Raw genomic sequence first — 19,749 nt, 5'->3', positions numbered from 1 at the left:
GAATAATTATCATGGACTCATAAAAATATGGAAAATGACACCAGAATATACTGATCTTTTCAACTTGCTAATGCACCTGAAGCCAAGCTAGGCTCTGGACCCCAGGAACACCCAGATCCTGCCATTGAGGGGTGTAAATTGGGGACGGGGCATTAGGGAGCCACATAGATGGGAATGGAGAGTATTAGAGAAACCAGAGTGGTACCTGGGACTGGATCACAGAGTAAATGGTGACTCCTTCTTCAAGGACTTCCTGCTGCTGTAGAAGAAACAATAAAGGAACATGAGGTGACATGGGTAGACAGCGGGGTCTGTCCAGGTTTCGATTAAACAGGGAAAGATAGAAAAAAAGAAGCCTGGGAAGAAGGTAGCAGGACTGGGAAAAGCCTCATCACTGAACACCCCAGGAGGGGGAGAGGCAAGAGGAGTTACAGGAGGTCACAGTGGAGCAATTAGTGTCAAGAGCAACTCATGGCTCTTGACACTAATTGTGTGACTGGATTCAAGCAATCCTGTCCATTGGGCACCCCTGTCCCTTCCTTTGCTTTGATAACTTAGAAACCCCTCCTTGCCTTGGCTGACTTGAGGACTAAATGTTCCACATAACCCCTGACAATGGGCAGAACTCCAGGCAGAGCTACGATCCCAGCCGTACCTCAGGGCACCGAAATTCAGAAGGTTTAAGCATTTTAAAGACCCAGCATTTTAAGCCCCACCCCCCTCAATCTATGTTTCATAACCAGCTTGCCCTTGGCCTCAAGCCAGTCCTCTTGGCAGCTGTGATGCTGGGTGGAGCCGTAGACCCAAGGCTAAAGGCAGGGGGAACACAGCCCTTCCGGTTTCCCTCCCTCAGGCCTGTCCATAACAGATTAGGAGTGGAGATATTTCACGCTGCACATCCCTGAGCACATATTTCCAGATGGAGCTCTGCTGGGGAGCCAAAGAAGGTCAGCAACGTTCATCAGACAAGATGGAAGCTGAACTCCCCAGAAACAAAAAGCTAAGAGGAAGAGAAATGTCAAGCCATCTTTGGAGGCCAGAGAGTCATGGGCATGTGTCAAGAAACAGGAGTTGTTTGGTTTTTTTCCTCTCCTGTGGATGGTCTCCAAAGTGAGACCACATGAAACTTGGGATTTAGGCCTTCAAGCTGGGGTCTGGAGACAGGGACAGGCCCGATAGAAGGCTGAGGCTGGGCAGAGAGGACCCTGAGTCAGAAGCAGTGTAACAAGCCTGAGTCTCCAACAGACTTCTTTTACTCTAAATGGTTCTTTCCTCCTGTTTTTCCTGTTTCTCTAAAGTCATCTTCATTTGGGGAGATAAATGGCTAAAGCTAGACGCATGTGCCCTTAGAAATCCGTACCTGAATCTGGTAGTAGTCAAATTACCTCCTCTTTAATTTTCACACCCCAATATTCCATTTTGAGGGCAAAGAAACAGCGAGGGGAGCTGCCCTCATTCCCACGGAGGAAGTAGACCTGAGGGAGGCTGCCCCACGAGGCCTCATCTCTGTGACGAGAGGAGGAATTCCTCATTGTTGCCTCCTCTAGCCAAGCACCAAAACTGGCAGGGGGGAAATGGGGCCTTCCTCCCCACTCCTACCTGCTACCCACCAGTTCAGTAGGCACTGCCTGATCCATCAGAGCCTTTCCCCAGGCTTGTCACCACATCCTGCCTGTGGTACTGGGGGCATCTTCAACCCCCCTGCAGCTTCCTCTTTTACATCCCTGGACGACAGGAAGAGGTGGCCACCACCCTGCTGAGAGCTGGTGAGAGAGGTTCCTGGGGGAGACACCCAGGGCTCATCCGTTTAAAATCAAGCTGATGACTCTCTCCAGCACCTCAGCCAGACTCGGGCCTCTTCTTTTCCAAAAGGCTGAGAACATAGATCAATGAGCCAGTTATAGAACTGTTATGCTTTGGCTGGTCACACTCCCAGGACCAGGGTGACTGTGAAAAGACCCACCCAAGTAAGCTCTTAACTGCTAGAGGAACAGAATTTGTGGTCATGGAGTGGCACCCCCTTTCTCCACAGAAAAGCCCTCTTCACCATGGCTGATTTTAGGACTGTCAGAAAAAGAGTCCATTGTAGATAAACTTCCTATTTTCATGTCACCCTGTTCACTTGGCCACTGGCCGAGAAGATACCAGCACTCCAGGTGCTGGACACCCCCTTACTAGTTTTTCACAAACATATCCAGTATAGTACTTTGTAGAAATGTGCAAACAAGGCCTCTGGCCTTGAGCTGGGCTTCACAGAGATGTCTACATTTTTAAGATAAATTACAGCTGGGCTCCATGGTAACAGCTGGCAGCGGGAGGAAAGAAAGGGGAGAAGAGGCTCTCCCCTTCTCAGGTGTTGTCCTTGAAGTGTTAACTTGCCTAAAATAGTGAAAGAAAAAAGCTGCTTTTATGTGAACTTCTGCAGACTGTGAACTTCTGAGCCCCTCCCCTTACATGCTGGGTATAAAACTCTGAAACTCCCTGAACTCGGGGTTCAGGGGATTGATTGATTACAGCAAAAGCTGTACCCTCTGAACCTGGCTGCAGCCAAATAAAACTGTTTCCTGCTATCTTCGGTGCCTTGCCTCGTTTGTCCCTACAACAGTCAGAAACAATAAATACAGGAAGGTCTCCCTCCTCTTGGCACTCAGCCCATCTGGAGAGGCTGAGCAGCAATGAGAACACCGCGGTGCTGTCTGGGGAGGAAGGAGCAGCCTCTGCCCTCTGGATTTTCTTGTGCTTCATCCCTTCGCACCGCGCATGTCATGTCTGCCTCCCTTTCAATTTCTCTGCTTCCTTTGTTTTCCCTCATTTCCTGTCTGGCCAGAACTAAGAAACTGATGGAGAAAAGAAATGGGGGAGGGCTGAGGATGACTTTGAAAGGATCAATGTCCATTTCTCTTTGTCCCCCTGCTCTGAATGGCCATTCTCCTAAAAGCAACTTCCAGACCAACAGAGAGAGACCCCGACCCATAGAATGCCATACTTCATTCCTCCTCATCTGTGGGTTTTTGACATCTTCATAAATTGTCAGAAGTGTCTCTGGGCTGGTCTCTGTGGAAAGAGGTAAGCAAGGAACAGAGCTTCAGAAACATCCAGAGGGCTTCCTGTCCAGGTCCCACTTTTGATGGTCCTACCTCTCCCCAAGATGGCCCAGACCTTAAGAACGGCTCTAGAAAAGAGGCGGATTAGTGCTCTTCCCACAATACCTAAAGAGCATGTGACATGCCCACCCCTGACATACCTTCTCTATCAAGACAGGCAGACCCCGATCAAACCAGGCAACCTGCAGATAAGTCTGCACATTGAGGATCAGATGCAAACATCTGGCAGCCAACACAGAAAGAAGCCTTGCTGCCACTGGTTGCCCTCCCTCAACCAGGTACATGCATCCCGACACTCCCGGAGGGAAGGGATACTATGACACTCCCGGAGGGAAGGGATACTATGTATCCAGGCACATCCGACTGAACACAGGACCCAGCCACTGAATCTGATGTATCGGGCCACAGTACCCCTCAAAGACCATCCACTTACGTGACTGCTTTCTCTTTCTCTTCCTCACACAGAAGCAAGTGAAAGTGACAATAAACAGTATGGCCAGAATAATGACAATCACCATAAAGGGCAGAATTCTGGATCCTGAGAAATTTAAAAAAAAAATTTAAAAGGTGCAAGTGAACTCACTCCACCTCTTGCTTCCCACCTGCCAGCTGCAGCAGCTGTTTCAAAACCCACTCTCCTCCCCAATGTGGCTGGTCTCCTCCTGCCCTATGAATCCCACACCAAGGTTGTCTCTCTGCTCAATTGGGTAACTTCCCATAAGTGATGCCAAGAGTTTGGACATTAATTTCTGACAGGTCTCGTCCAAATTGTAATTCTGTAGGCTCAGTGTTACAGAGTTAACCCTCTGAGCTTCAGTTTTCTCACGCATTAAAAGGAGCTAAAGCTATCCACCTATAGGGGATCATCACACAATCTGATATATAGAAAGCATCTGGCACAGCAAATATTTTATCTATTCATTATTTGTAATTTAACAAATATTTATTGCACACCTACTATTCACGAGGCAAATCTTTCATTTCACCTTCCTGCTATTCCTGCCTCCACTGCTCTTCCTCACCTGAACTTCAACATTCAACATTTGTGTTGCATGTGTTGCCTGATATATAATCCAGCCAACATGAGAAGGGAGAGGAATTAAGTGTTTCAGGGCCAACTGACTAGCTTTCCACAAACATTATCTCACTAAATCATAACAGCAATCCTATGAGGCACCCGTTATTGTTACCCACATTTTACCCTAGAGAACAATTGAAACTCACAGAGGCTAATGAATCTGCCTGAGATCACAGAAATCGTTCATGTAAAGTGCAAAGACCAGTGTCCTTCTCACTACATAGTGCCTCCATCTTGTTTGTTTCTATTTTGCCCATAAGTACTTGGTTTTCTTGCCCCAATTTTGTTGAAGGTTCTTAAGAACAGAGACTGCATGGTTTAGATTTGGGTTTGAGTTTGGGTTTTTTCCATCACACCAATGCTGACTGGCACATTAAGTCTTTGTTTATATAATAAAAACCGATGTAAACTCAGGTGATTCTCAGCATAAGCAATAAACCCAGATCTCCCCCCAGGCATCGTGTGATTCTCCTGACCCAAGGCACTATTGGACAGTGTCATTACCTCCTGGAGAGCTGCATGGTGAGACACCACTCAAGAGGACAGAGCAGGTCTCCATGTATCTTTCAGAGGAAGAAGATAATGGTCAGGAGCCATTGCAAGACTCACCAAACAACCACGCATTCCCTGTGTGTAGGGAAAACTTGCATCTCCAGAAGGATATGGAGTTAAAATCTTCCCAGACTTAAGATAGGCCTGGGTTATAGAGACCATGTGCCTAGAGGCCAGGCCCTTGCTGAGGGAGGGCTAAATGACACTGGGGGAGGAAGCCCAGGAATGGCATATCCAAGTCTCCCTTGCACGTGAGCCTGGTCATGGGGTCCAACACCTTAAGCCTCTGTCATAGCCTAAAGTGCTCCACTTACTCAAGGGGACACGTAGACATCCCTGGGTGAGGCTGAGGTTTTGGCTTGCCCAACTGACAGGGTTGCTAACATTGCAGGTATATGTGTTCTGGTCATTGGGATCAACCAGCTCCACCAGATGGGTAAAGTTCTCAGGCTCCAAGATCAATTCATTGTCTCTGTACCAAGTGTAGGTCACATTGCTGTCCCCGGAGACCAAGCAGGACAGCACCACTTTGCATTTCCTTTCATCCAGGACCTTCCACTGCTCCTCCAGGCGAGGCTTCTTAACATGATCTGGAAGCAGAGATTCTGATCAGAAAGGTGCTGGAAATACAAGTCCTACAGAAATCGAGGGGACCGGGTGAGGAATCCTGGAGACTCACCAAATATGGAAACCTTGAACTGGACCACGTCCACCTTTCCAAACTCATTGGTCACCTCCAGTGTATAGTGACCATTGTCCTGTGGCTTAGCGGCCTTGATGAGAAGGGTTAAGTTCTCAAAGTTAAAATCAAGTGTATTGTTGAAATGTTTAAGAGCTAAATCTCCATATGTCGGAGTGGAATGATTCTTACAAGTCAGTATCACATAAGTTCCTGGACGTGAGTGTAGCTCCATCTTCCATTGAACAGAAGATATGTCCATCTGTGTGTTAGAAGGCCGTAGAGGGAGGGGCCTTCCCGAGAGACCAATCACATTGTGAGTAGAATCTGGGGATCCTAGGAGAGAAAAAACAGGCTGACAGTGACAGAAAGAGTGTGAGGCCTGAGCAATGTGGGCAGCTGGAGGCAGTCTCCCTTAAGCTAAAAGGATGGAATCATGTGTGAGGAGTCTAGAGTCAAAGAGAATATGAAAATATACTTCCTTTATCTGTCTGTCCTTCTTCCCAAGCTCTGTCCTCTAGTCTGAAGGAACCCACAAACCAATAACCATAGTTAGGACCTCTCAAGTACTTACCATGTGACAGGCAGATTTCAAACATTTACATGTTTTAACGACTTAATTTCACAGGAACCCCTGTGAAGGTCTTATCCTTATTTTATGGGTGAGGAAACTAAGTTAGAAAGCATTCAAGTAACACAGTGAGAATGATGAGCTCGAAATCCAGCTGCTTTGTCTTAGGGGATGAGCTTTTAACCAAGATGCTATAAACACGGAGTCTGATGGGACTGCCTTCCAGCAGCTTTGAAGCAACCACTAGTGATAACAATGGCCAGACCTAGTGAGACAAACTCTCCAAGCTGCTCCTCTTCTGTCCTCTCATAGAGCTGAATTCATAATCTTCTCTTACGGCACCTGGCACGTTGGTTTGTGGGCTTTACTCATTACCATTTACCAATCTTTAACCAGAAACTATCCACAAAGATCACTCCCTAAAATTAGAACAATTAGAAAAACAAAAATAAAATTATACTTCCCAAGTATATCATAGAAGCTGAGTACTGTCGGTGAAGAAAAGCACAAATTCCTATGGCCATTTTTTGGCAGGGAAGCTACGTGGCACAGCTCACTACATGAAGGAAGTACAAGAGTCAGTCGGCCTGGATTGGAGAGAGTCAGGGAGAATTTAAAGTAGAAAACAGGATCTGGGGATAGTTACACAAATGGTTCTGTTACCAAGGGAGGCAAAGCAAGATGGTACTTAAATAAGATCCTTGAGTGATCATCTCCCCAAGGGGCATAGCAAGTTGAACAGCTATTCTCCCACCAAACTACCTTCCCAAGAGCTCAGGAAATGAGGTGAGAGAACATAGTCCTGCTTATGATGAAATGAAAGAAGTATTGAAAAAGGCAGAAAAGAATGAGAAGCCCATGTCACCCCTTCCCCAATTCCAAGAAGTCCAGTGTGGAGAGAGACTCCACCTGCTTGAGATAGTCAGCAAGTTTGTGTCATGCCTTACACTTGAAAACTACTGCTGGACAGAATCCCAAGACCCCTACCACCAGGCCAATACCCACCAATAGAGTAGGCACCTGCATGCCTACTCCAACCTTAGGAGGCAGAGTGGGAAGCAAGACTCCACCTGCTGCGAACAGGGCACAAATCTAGCATGGGACTTGGTCCCGGAGTTCAGTACCAGATCTGCAGCAGTAAGAGCAGCATCCGGTAGAAACTGAATGCCCCAAATGCAGGCCAGAGCTCACAGATGGAGAGTTTAGCCAGTCCCAGCATCAGGTGCATACCCATGCACCAGTGGGACAGGATCCTACATCACCCCCTACATCACCACCAGCTGTATGCAAGCCTGAGGCCGTGCAGAACCTTGAGGCTGTGACACTCAAGCGTGCTAAAGGTTATCATCAGTCTAGGTGGCCAAGGAACTGCCTTCACCAAATCTTGGGCAGCCTGGTATGGAGTAAGACTCCATTCACTGAGGCCGGACAGGGTGGTAAGCAGAGAACTTTGCCCTGGAACTTAGTGGGGGGCTGGTGAAGCCCATTGGGCAGATCCTCAAAGACCCCACCCACACGTTTACCTGTGGATGAAGCCTCTAGAACAGCTCTAGTGCTGGGGAAGACATGTGGCCCCAGTCTATTGGCTTCTATCTATTCCAGCTAGCATCAGCTGGGCCTAATGGCAGCCATGAGTCTAACTCAGCAATAGGTAGCCCCCAGCAATGTAAGCTACCACGGTGTTCTGATCTGGGTGGGCTGTGAGCACTAGGTGTGACACACAACTTGATCGCATCAGTGGTCACAGGCATGCCATAGGAAACTAGTGCTGGTCCATCCATGGTACATCTGTCCAGAGCCAGGAAAAATTCTGCAGGACCTGACCACAGGTGGGCAACTGTGGATGTGTCCTTGGGCCTACCCTAGCCCCAGGAGAGGATTGTAGGATAACCATTCTCTCTAAATACTCCCCTGGTCTGTTCTGAACAGCACACCAGCAGTGCATTTGGGATACACTAGGCCTGGACACCCATTATTACTGAAACTGAGACAATTTACCAACAGCAGATTCCCAGCAAACCTAGACCTGCATGTCATCCAGTGCTGGAATAGTAGAAGTGACTACAGACTCAAAGAAAATAAGCAGCCTACTTAGAATTTCTGAAAAGACAGGCACAAACCACCAGATTGGGAAGACCAGAATAAATACCTAATGCTCAGATAATGCCCAGACAATGCCCAGATAATGTCATATGCCGATAAGCATAAAGGCTTTCAGAAAATGATGACCTCACCTAATACTCAAAATAAGGTATCAGAAACTGACAGGTGACAATCAGTACGGGAGAATGCTCAGACGGACAACTTATAACAGCTGTTTTAAGGAAACTTGAAGAAAACAGAAAAAAACATGTCAATGTTCTAACAGAGAAACTGAAAAAAAGAGTAGAAGCAACTGTTCTTAGTCTAGTTAGTGAAACAAGGAGCTTTTAGTTTTAAGATATAGAAACTAGCAAACCTTTTTCTAGACTAAGAAAAAGAGAGAAAAAAAGTAAATGAAAGCAGAAATGAAAAAGAAGAGATTATAATTGACACCACAGAAATAAAAAGAATTTCTTAGAGATTTTTATGAACAAGTTGTCAACAAATTGGATAATCTAGAAAAAAATGGAAAAATTCTTAATAAACATAGGTCCCATCAATATTAAGTCATGAAGAAATAGAAAACATGAACAGAACAATAAGAAGTAATGATATTGAATCCATAATTAAAAGACTCGCATAAAAAAGGAAAAGCGCAGTGGGGCTGAGTATGGAGAGTACGTGTCTAGCATGCATTAGGCCCTGAGTTGGATTCAAAGCAAGCAAAAAAAAAAAAGAAAAGAAGAAAAGAAAAGCCCAGGATCAGAGCTTCACTGATAAATTCTATCAACCATTTAAAGAAGAATTAATATTAATTCTCAAGTTATTCCAAAAAATAGAAGAGGAAGGAATTATTCCTAAAGCATTTGATGAGTTCAACCTTATCCTGAGACCAATACTAGATAAGGGCACAATAAAGAAAAAAAAAACTACAGGCCAATATCCTCTGTGAACATCAATGTAAAAATTCTCAACAAAATACCAAAACTCAGCTAGGGATGTAGCTCAATAGTAAAGTGCTTTCCTACCATGCACAAGGTCCTAGGTTTGATCACCAAACACCCCTGACACACACACACAGATACATACACCCCTAGAAATCTGAATCTAAAAGCACATTTAAAAGATTATTCATCATGGGGTTGGGGCTGTAGCTCAGTGGCAGAGCGCTTACCTAGCATGTGTGAGGCACCGGGTTTGATCCTTAGCACCACATTTAAAAAAAAAAAAAAAAACACTAAACAAATAAAGGCATGCTGTCCATCTAGAATTATAAAACAGACATTTAAAAAAAAAAGATTATTCATCACAATCAAGTGGGATTCATCCCAGGGATGCAAGAATGTTTCAATGTATGCAAATCAATAAATATGATACACCACATCAACACAATAACAGACAAAAACCACATGAGCATCTCAATGGATTCAAAAAAGGCATTTGATAAAATCTAATGTCCCTTCATAAAAAGGCTGAATAAATTAGGTAGAGAGAACATACCTCAGCATAATAAAAGACATTTATGAAAGCTATCAGCTAAAATTATACTGAGTAGGGGGCAATCTGAAAGTTTTCTAAGATCTGGAACATAACAAGGATGCCCATTTTCACTACTTTGACTCAACATAATCCAAGCCGGAGCAATCAAGCAAGAGAAAAAAATAAAGAACATTTAAATTGGAAAAGAGGAAGATGAATTGTCACTATTTGCTGATGATATGATCTTCCATATAGCAAACCCCTAAATCTCGAGAAAACAAAAACTACTAAAGCTGATAAATGAATTCAGCAAATTTACAGGATATCAAAAATCAATATAAAAAATCAGTAGTATTGCTCTATATAGCAAATTATCTGAAATAGAAATCAAGAAAGTAATTTCAGTTATAATACCTACAAAAAAACCTGGAATAAATTTAATCAAAGATGTGAAGGATGTCTATGATGAAAATTATAAAACATTGATGAAAAAAATTAAAGAGGACATTTTAAAAAGTGGAAGAACATCCTCTGTCCAAGGATAAGAAGAATCAATATTGTTAAAATGTCCATATTCCTTCCCTTAAGCGATCTACAGAGGCAATACGATTCCTATCAAAATACCAGACTTTCCACAGAACTCAAAAAAAAAATCCTAAAATTTATATAGAAAAACACATATACACACACTTGAATAGCCAAAGCCATCTTGTATAAAAATAATAAAGCAGTAGGTATTCATTATCTGACTTCAAAACACTAAAAAGCTGTAAGAATCAAAAAAACATGGTATTCATGGTACAGAAAACCTAGAAGTAAGCCCATGCACCTACGGCCAACTGATTTTTGACAAAGGTGCTAAGATCATGCTTTGAAGAAGAATATGCTCTACAGCATGAGAGGCTAACTGTGGTCAACGATGATTATTTGAATCTTTCAAAACAGTTTCTGAAAAATCACATGCCAGTATCTCTTATGAACCAATATGCAAACTGAATATTCTTAAACTGAATCCAGCAGTACATCAAAAATAACATATTTTGAATAATAGAGGTTTATCCCAAGTGTTCAAATTTATTAACATTTTAAATTCATGAATATAATTCACCACATTAATTCACCACACATTCACTATAGTAACAAAATAAATGAGAAAAATAAAATTATTATCTCAATAGGTGCAGAAGAGGAATTTATTAACATTCAGCAGAAGTTCATGATTTTTAAATTCAATTTAAAATTTTTAACTGAAGCATAAGACGCCAAAATTTTACATATTAATGGGGTACCATGTGATGTTCCAATAGATGTTTAAATCAAGTTAAATATCTGTCTCTTTTGACATGCATCATTTCTTTATGGTAAAAACCCTTATTCATAATTATTTTTAAATTTTTCAACCAATAGCAGGAAACCTTTTTAATCTGATAAAGTTTAGAAGCCAATAAAATGCTTTTCCACTAAGTTCAGGAACAAGACAAGGATTCTATAATCACCTCTTTGAATCAACATCCTACTGGCGGTCAAGGCTAATTCAACAACACAAGAAAAATAAATGAAAGAAATAAAAATTGGAAATGAATATATAAAACAATGAGTATTCATGATGATATAATTATATATGTAGGAAACACAGAGGAATATATGAAAAAAAAGTTAAATTTATAAACCAGTTTAGAAAGGTGGCTATATATAAGGTCAATATATAAAAAAATCATTTGTATTTCTATATATAACTGCAAACACCTGAGAAATCAAATTTGAAAACAATATAATTAAAACCCTACAAAAAATTAAAATACCTAGAAAAATTCAACAAGAAATATTTATTACCTAGATACCCAAGGTAACAAAAGATATCTGAGAAAGACGTAAAGAGCAAATAAAGGGAAGAAAATAACATAGATTTTTAACTGGAAGACTTATATTGTTTTTGTTTGTTTGTTTTGTTTTGTTCAGCTGTAATTGGACACAATATCTTTATTTTATTTATTTATTTTTATGTGGTGCTGAGGATCAAACCCAGGGCCTCACACATGCTAGGCAAGTGCTCTACCACTGAGCCACGGCCCCAGCCCAAGACTTATATTGTTGAGACGTCAGTTCTCCCTAAACTAAACTACAGATTCGATGGCATTCCAAGAAAAAAATCTAGAAAGTTACTTTTGCAGAAATTGGTAAATTAAATCTAAAATCTATGTAAAATCTATGCAAAAGATCGAGTGTCCCTGAGTTCAATCCCCGGTACCTCCCCCCAACAACAACAACAAAAAAGAATGTTCGTGGGGCTGGGAATGTGGCTCAAAGCGGTAAACTCGCTCGCCTGGCATGCACGGGGGCGCTGGTTCGATCCTCAGCACCACATAAAAATAAAAAAATAAAGATGTTGTGTCCACTGAAAAATAAATGTTTAAAAAAAAGTTCTCTCTTTCTCTCTCTCTCTCAAAAAAAAAAAAAGAATGTTCGTAATGACTTTATTCATAATAATTCAAAATGAGAAACAATCCAAATATCTGTCATTGGAAGATTAATAAAGAGATCATTCCATATTCTGATAAGGCAATATTGCACAGCAATGAAAAAGAATAAACTATTTTGAGGCAACATTGTGAACGGATTTCATCTGAATGAAGATTAGTAAGAAAGCCAGGCACAAAAGAATTCCTAGTGAATTATTCCATTTATAGTGACATTTAAAATTAGAAAAAGCTAATCTATAGTGAGCAAGATTAGAATGTTGGTTACTTTGGGGTTATTGCCAACTTGGAGGGAAAGAATCCTGCTGGGTGCTAGAAATATTTTACATCTCAATGTGGGTGGTGGTTATGTGTGCATACGTATATAAAAGTCCTTTAAGCAATTCCCTTAAATTTTGTGCACAACACTGTATATTTTGATGCAAAAAATAATAAAAAGGAATATGGGCTACCTCTCATAAAGTTGTTTTGACCATTAAATTAAGACATACTTTGATAAAAGCAAAGTGTGATGCTGTTTGTCACTGTGGAAACACTGCCACAGCAAGAGCAGAGACAGACGAGAGCTCCCCATGCATCTATTAGCTAAACCCATCTCTTAGATAATATCAGAAAAGTCTTCCTGAAGCTGTTACTAAAATGGCAGACAGAAATCAGTAGATCAGAACACTGACTTCTTACAACAGACAAGAAAGTACACCGGGCAAATTTACAGATTAATAAGGAAAACGCTCAGTGTTCAATGAATAATGGACTCACTACGTGTAGGCAATGCTCCAGGACAGAATTTAATTAATAACCTTGGCTCTTGACATTTAGGGCCCAATAATTCTTCACTGTGCTATGTGTTGTAAGGATGTTTAACAGCATTCCTGTCCTCTACCCACTAGGCTCTAGTAGAACCCTTTCCCTGTTGCCAAATATCCCCTGGGGTTGGGGAACTGTCCAGTTGAGAATCCCGCCCTGGGCATTAGGGCATAGGGGTGAGCAAGAGAAACAAAGTCCCTGCTGCCATGGCATTTACATGCTCATGTGAGCACACACCATAAATAAGTGAAAAATAAGAAGGATTCTTTCAGAGAGGCATAAGTGCCTTGCATAGAGTTTTTAAAGGTCACAAAACAGAGTAAGAAGTGTGGGGATTTCTTTAGACTCAAGGATGAAAAGACCTTCCTAAGCAGCTGGACACGCGGACTGAGAAGAGAAAGACATGAAGTTTCCAGTCAGGGGAGGAGCTAGAGGAAAAGCATTTCATGTAGGTGGATCAGCCCTTTAAGATCCTCCGTGGCCAGAGGATAAAACATAAGGTCCAAACCTTACGCAGAGTGTTAAGAATAGAAGAAGTAAGAATAAGAGGTTTAGTGATTTTCAGCGTTTGCAAAGAAATAAAGTATCATAAAACTTCCTCTCTCCCAGAAACAGGACATCATCTCTACAGGCTATGGAAAAGGTAAAATAAAGCAACCAAATTACTTTTCAAACATATTATTTAATTAGTATTTTTATTTATTTGGGGGATTTTATTAATTTCTTTTTTTTAACCAAATTGCCTTTAAGAAACTAACCCAGGCACCCAGGTACCATTAACAGAATGGCACCCAGAAAGATGTTCCTTATAGAGAACCAGCAAGTGGTAAAGGAGAAGGAGACGGACACCCAACACTGGTTAATTGGCAATAGCAATGTCAGCAACACGCAGGGTCAAGAGTAAGGCCCGACAGAAAGGGAGCCATCCTGATGGATATACATTGCATGAGCAGGCTCCAGGATAAATTATTGGATGTCCATATCTCCATTCCATCTAATGCATTCATGGTCTGAGACTACAGATGGATCCTGAGTATTTCACAGGAAGAGACACCAAGAGCAAGACAAGCCAAGTCTACAGGCTCAAGTACAGAAGCCAGAAATGCTTGTTACAAAATCAAAATCCATAGGGCAGGGCAGGATTTTAAGTAAGAAATAGAAGCCAAATCACAACAGGAGAGGAGAAGAACCAACCAGAAGCCATGTAAGGTTAACAGCCAAGAACTGTGACCAGCCAGCATCGTTGGAGCACACATGAGTACATCGTGTTGGCTCAAAGGTAGAGCCAAAATTCAACCAATGCACATCAGCAAGCCTATCTGTGTCGCTCAGAGCTGGCATCTGTTGTTGCTCATGCCACACCTATAGGCAGATATCTTTGGCACACTCCTATTTTAAAGACTAGGGTTATTAAGGGCACAAAGTCAAGACATAAAGGAAATGTTTTAATCCTTGATTTAATGTCCTTATAATCCAAAACAGCCAACTGAGATGTGCTGTGAGATGCGCCTTGAAGGTGTGCCCAAGGTGTGATAATGGCATGAAGGGTTAGCGTGTCTTCCTCTGTTCTGGGGCATTAGGAGTGGCTGCTCCGAGGAGGTGTCTAGGAGTCACCACTGAAAGAGATTCAAGGCCTGCCTGGTGGATGGAGAAAGGAATCAGGAAGAGGATCTTACAGGCAGAGCAGCAGTGGGGAGGAAAGACACTCATGCTGTGTCTTATTGGTCTGGTTAAGAAGGGGCAAATCTCTCTCCAGCAGGTTTGGAAAGTGGAGTGATGAAAATATGAGTTTAATTTTTAGGTTTTGGGTGGTTTTATTTTATTTTTACCTTTATAAATTTACAAGAGAGAGAACAAATATTAAAAGGTGCTTAATATATAAATCTATAAAAATAATCATAAAGTATACTTCTATATTACCAATAGCACTAGAACATAGAGTATTTCATAGAAAAATGTACTTCCCGGGCTGGGGCTGTAGCTCAGTGGCAGAGCGCTCACCTAGCATGTGCGAGGCCCTGGGTTTGATCCTCAGCACCACATAAAAATGAATAAAATAAAGGTATTGTGTAAAACTACAACTAAAAAATAAATATTTTAAAAAATGTAGTTCTCCACTATCACAAAACTAAATATGGATTATACATGGAAATGGTTATTAATTAGACTGTTAAATACTTAAAGAATTGAGTTTGTAAACCAGAGTCCTAATGATATACTGCCTTGGAGCTCATTTTTTTTTATTATACCATTTTTTTATATACTATTGAATTAGTTTACACACACAAGATGGGTTTTTTCTGCAAATAAAAACGGGCCTAGGACGATCATGTTGGTGTCATGTTGGTTTGGTCTTTCTTTCTTTTTCTCTTTATTCTTTCTTTTTTTTAATACTGGGGCTTAAACCCAGAGGCACTTTCCCACTGAGCTATACACCGAGTCCTTTTTTATTGTGAGATAGAATCTCACTAAGGTACAGAGGCTGGCTTTGAACTTGCCATTGGTTTGCTTTGACCAGGGACAGGACAAGAGCCCCCTTCCCCTGAGCAGAGGCAAATGTGGCAGTTTACAGGAGAAGATGAGGTCGGCTAGTATTGGGGAATCGTTGGTGGGGCTGGAGGTACGAATCCCTAATTTATGGTCCTGTTTTTTGAGAGAAGAAGGTGGTCAGCAGATAGAGGCTATGATGGTGAACGTGGGTCCTGAAAAGATGGTAAAGGCGGGAAGGATAACGGGAGCCAGCACTGAGTGTCGGTTGTTCAGAAGAGAAAGGCCCATGGTCGAGAAGGTCTCAGGGCCACAGCCACGGCCGTTGCTACTGCTCAGCAGCCTTGGGGGGCCTTTTCCGGTGGTTAGGAAAGGAAGAGTTAAAATAGAAACTCTGCAGAGAAAGGGCAGGGGACCCAGGTGATGAACTTTAGTACAGCCTCCGGAAGAAGTGGCCTCGACTATAGAGGACCGTCAGGGAGACCATCTGACTCGCAGGGAGTGCCATTCGGCCCCGCAGCCTGATTCAAGCTGGAGCCAGCATCAGCGCAGCTTCCTACCACCTGGACCTGCTGAGCAGAGGAGGCCTGAGGCCCCCCGAGAAAAAGCAAAGGAAGATCTCAGAGAGAATGTAGCTTCCACCAGCCAACACGAGGATGTTGAGGTTTTCTCAGCTTGAGCCTGTGCTACTAGGCTCGGGGGAGAGGAAACAGAGGTGGTCCCTGCTGTGGTCTAAGTGAAGAGAGCCCAGTGAGATCCCCAAAGTGCAGGGCTGGGACAGCCCTAGTCAAGCCAAACTCAAAATCACAAAGCATCCTCCACAGCCTGCAGCCCGCTTCTCTCTTCCTGTCAACTTAGCTTCAGACTGACCATATACAGTCAAAGGAACTCCCTCCCCTCTGTCAAGATGGGCCTAGCCCGGGGCCCCGTTAACTGAATGGTCTCCTCTATGACAGAGAACTATCTCTCTCCAAGTTAACTATTGCATTTGCCTTTCGTGCTTCCCATTCAAACCCTGTGTTTGCTTTGCTTTTGTTTAGTATTCCTCTGCTTGGATTGTTCTACTTTGTTCTGAACACCTGGACCCTCGTCCCCCAAGGCCAATCCCTGGGGTCCCTATCTGAAGGACTCACCGTCTTCTCAGCCTCCATTTCACTCAGAAGGGATCCTGCCTGTCAGAGACACTTAGCATTTTCTACCTTCCTGTGTAGCTGTGATTGTGCCCACCTATTTTCCTCTGTCTGAAAGAAATTCTTACGGGTAGAATTAACATGCTTCTTTTGTTTCCTCACAAAAGCTGGCACAGTTCTTGGAGCATTGTTAGAGCTTCATGAATCTGTGTAATTCATTCAAGAGTGACTCTCACCAGGCACAGTGATACACACCTGAAATCCCAATGGATTGGAAGGCTGAGGCAGGAGAATCGAGAGTTCAAAGCCAGCCTCAACAACTTAGCAAGACCCTGTCCCTAAAAAATATATATATATAAAAAGACTGGGGATGTAGCTCAGTGGTTGCCCCATGTTCAATCCCCAGTACCAAAAAAAAAAAAAAAAAAGAAAGAGTGACTCTTCATTTAACTCCCAAAAGTGACTGTAATATAGGAATTTCACACAGAATATCAGGGAGGCCTTATAGGCACCACACCCCTGAAATTTCACTCCCTACTCACAGGCCCTCAGAATAAAGAAACAGTAGCCCTCAAGTAACATGAAATCCCCACACACAGCTTGATTTAACCACTTTAGAAAATAGTGTGACAGCATTTGCTGTGTGGTAAGTATAGTCTCATACCCCACAATTCTACCCTGGAAATATACCCAACAGCCATGCCTGTATAAAAAGCTTGTAGCAGCATCATTACATAGAAAAAAAAAATGGAAACAACCCAAAACTCATCAATGATAGAATGAATGAACGAGGATACAGTCATATAATGAAACACTATGCCACCATGAAAACGATCGGTTACAAGTTACAACACAGATGAATTTCACAAGATATTGAGCAAAAGAAGCTAGGCGTGAGAATGCATACCAAGTGACTCCACTTATAGCTGGGTAAAACTAACCTATGATGTTAAAAGTCAGAACAGTGGTTTTATTTGTAGAAGAGGAAGTAGGTAATAAAAGGAAAAGAACACATGATAGTTCCAAGGGTATGTCCATTTAACAATAACTCCCTGAGATGTACATTTATAATTTTTGTGCTTTTCTGTACATATCTTGCACCCTAATCGGAAATGTTTCTGTAGAGATTGGTGGCACGTCCTAAAATTCCAACCAATTGAGAGGCTAAGGCAGGAGGATCACAAGTTCGAGGCCAGCCTGGGCAACTTAGTGAGATCCTGTCTCACAATAAAAATAAAAAGGGCTAGTAGTACATCTCAGTAGTAGAGATCCGCTGGGCTCAATCCCTACTGCTGCAAAAATAAATAAATAATAGGGTTTGTTTATAAAGACAATAGCCAAGTTACCCCTATAGTGATTTCTACGGCTGAATTCCCTTCAGGATAGTGCTGCAGCCAGGTTTCTAAGTCTCCTAATCTCTCTTCTAGCTATTCACATCATTCTTACTTTGAGAGGAGGTGCGTCAAGGAAGAGATAACTAAAAATGACTCCAGCCTTCTACAGCCGACCTGGATCCCAAACAGAACAGCCCCAGTTAGAGAGCACTCCTTTAGAAGGGAAAGTTTTCACATGATCTACATAAATAGATGGCAACCCTCAGAGATAACTGGAAAGACACTATCCCTACTCTTTTTTCTCCAGCATATCTTCTCACCCTACACCCAAAGTACCTCAGGATTCACAGTCTCCACCCTATCCTTTGGGACTTCCTTAAAAGGAACAACTAAAACTTAAATTTAGGGACCAAATGAATGTTAGGGCCCAGGCTCGCTCCTGTGGGCAGTGATTTGAAGGTTCCTGCTCCCCTACATATCTGACCCCAAAATCATTCCAGTCTGCCTCTAAGATGCCTGTAAATAATTCACGTATTCACTCAATAAACATACTTTGAGCACCTACTAAATTGGGCCCCATGCTCTGCCCTCATCACAGCTGTAATTTTATATTCATTCTGGTGACAGAATGTAGATTCCATGAACAAAGGAGCTATGGAACTTATTGAGCACTGGATTCTCAATGCCTAGCCCAGAGGCTGGTACAGAGCCACTCAAAATGTACTCAGGGAAGGAAGGGGAATAGAGAGGATGCTGTTATTATGGAAATAAATATTTATTGAAGGTCTTGCTTGTGTCTAGATGGTGAGGGTACGGCATGAACAATGCACAAAATCCCCTGATCTCAAGTTTTGCATCCTACCAGGCTGAATAAACAAGTAAACAGTGTAGTCTATAAGATGGAGATGGGTATTATGGAGAAAAAGTAAGTGGAGCAAGAGATAAGGGGTTGCAATATAGTATCATGGATGAGGAAGGCCTCATCAAGAAGACAGTATTTGAGCAAAAGCATGAGAAAAAGGAACAAGTTCAGGGCCAAAGAGGAAGCAGCATACCAGAAAGAGAAAGTTGTGGATACAGAGCCTTTGCAAAAGTTTTCCTAAGATCTCCCTTTCTCACAAAGCAAAAGCCATGCATTTTCCAAAGACCTATGCGATCGGGGCCACCTCCCCTTCCTCTCTCTCTTGCTCACCTCATTCCAGGTGATCACATAAGGTCTGGATTCTAATCTCCCAAAAGGACACAGCACCGAGTCTATGGCAGCCCTCACCCCATGTCAAGCTGAGGATCCTTACCTTGGCCGTGATGCCCCTTGAGGAGCAAGAGATGCAGGAGGGTGACAGCTAGCCCCAACATCCCCAAAGGGGCCCCTCGCTCCCTCCGACACTCAGCTGTGCACGGGCTTCGCTGTCACCAGTCCGCAGGAGAAGGAAGGGGCCTGGCTGCCTGTCCAGCCACAGTTTCCTCAACTCAAGGCTGTTCGCTTCTGCTGTGAGTTGATGAAGCCACTGAAAAAGTCCCAGCCCCCAGATCTGCTCTGAAGGTTCCCACAAGCTAAGCTCGCGAAGTTTGCCTCAAATGGGCAGGTGCTCAGAGTCTGCTGTGACTCACAAAACCGATTTCAAAATCTTATCCCTTGCTCTGCTCCAGTCCAGCCGCTTCATGCAAAAGGCAGAGGCCCCGGAAATGTCCCTTCATCCTAGTGGCGGTAGGCAGAGATCAACAGGGGGCCCCGAACAGCCATTATCCCAGCCTGTTCCCGTCCAACAGATATTGTGGAGATGAAGGGGAAAGGTTTTGGGGAGGATGTGGGCTGAGAAGCAGAGCCCTTGAGGGAGAGAAGGAGTCGCTAGGGTGACACAGGAAAGGACCTAAGCTTTGGGGACAAAAGAAAAATCTAACAGGCTCAGAGATCCTACGTAGTTTGATACCCAAGTTTAAGAACATGCAAATTATATTTGTTTCAGAA

At 42.9% G+C, this 19,749-nt stretch overlaps 1 protein-coding gene across 2 annotated transcripts in view; it reads right to left on the bottom strand.

Annotated features, from left to right (window-relative positions):
• Cd244 (CD244 molecule) overlaps positions 1-19,534 on the bottom strand; it is a 29,546-nt gene extending 10,012 nt beyond the window's left edge. For both annotated transcript variants that reach the window (XM_040287278.2, XM_078027158.1), the window contains exons 1-6: positions 19,076-19,534; positions 5,414-5,749; positions 5,049-5,324; positions 3,538-3,642; positions 2,987-3,054; positions 206-259 (exon numbers count right to left, since the gene is read on the bottom strand). In XM_040287278.2, coding sequence (XP_040143212.1) covers positions 206-259; positions 2,987-3,054; positions 3,538-3,642; positions 5,049-5,324; positions 5,414-5,749; positions 19,076-19,136 — 900 coding nt within the window. In that variant the 5' untranslated portion in view covers positions 19,137-19,534. The remainder of the gene's footprint in view (positions 1-205; positions 260-2,986; positions 3,055-3,537; positions 3,643-5,048; positions 5,325-5,413; positions 5,750-19,075) is intronic.
• Between the last annotated feature and the right edge of the window lie 215 nt (positions 19,535-19,749).

Source organism: Ictidomys tridecemlineatus, chromosome 11, assembly GCF_052094955.1.
Source record: "Ictidomys tridecemlineatus isolate mIctTri1 chromosome 11, mIctTri1.hap1, whole genome shotgun sequence".
Taxonomy (NCBI): domain Eukaryota; kingdom Metazoa; phylum Chordata; class Mammalia; order Rodentia; family Sciuridae; genus Ictidomys; species Ictidomys tridecemlineatus.
This window is presented reverse-complemented; position numbering and strand designations above follow the sequence as displayed.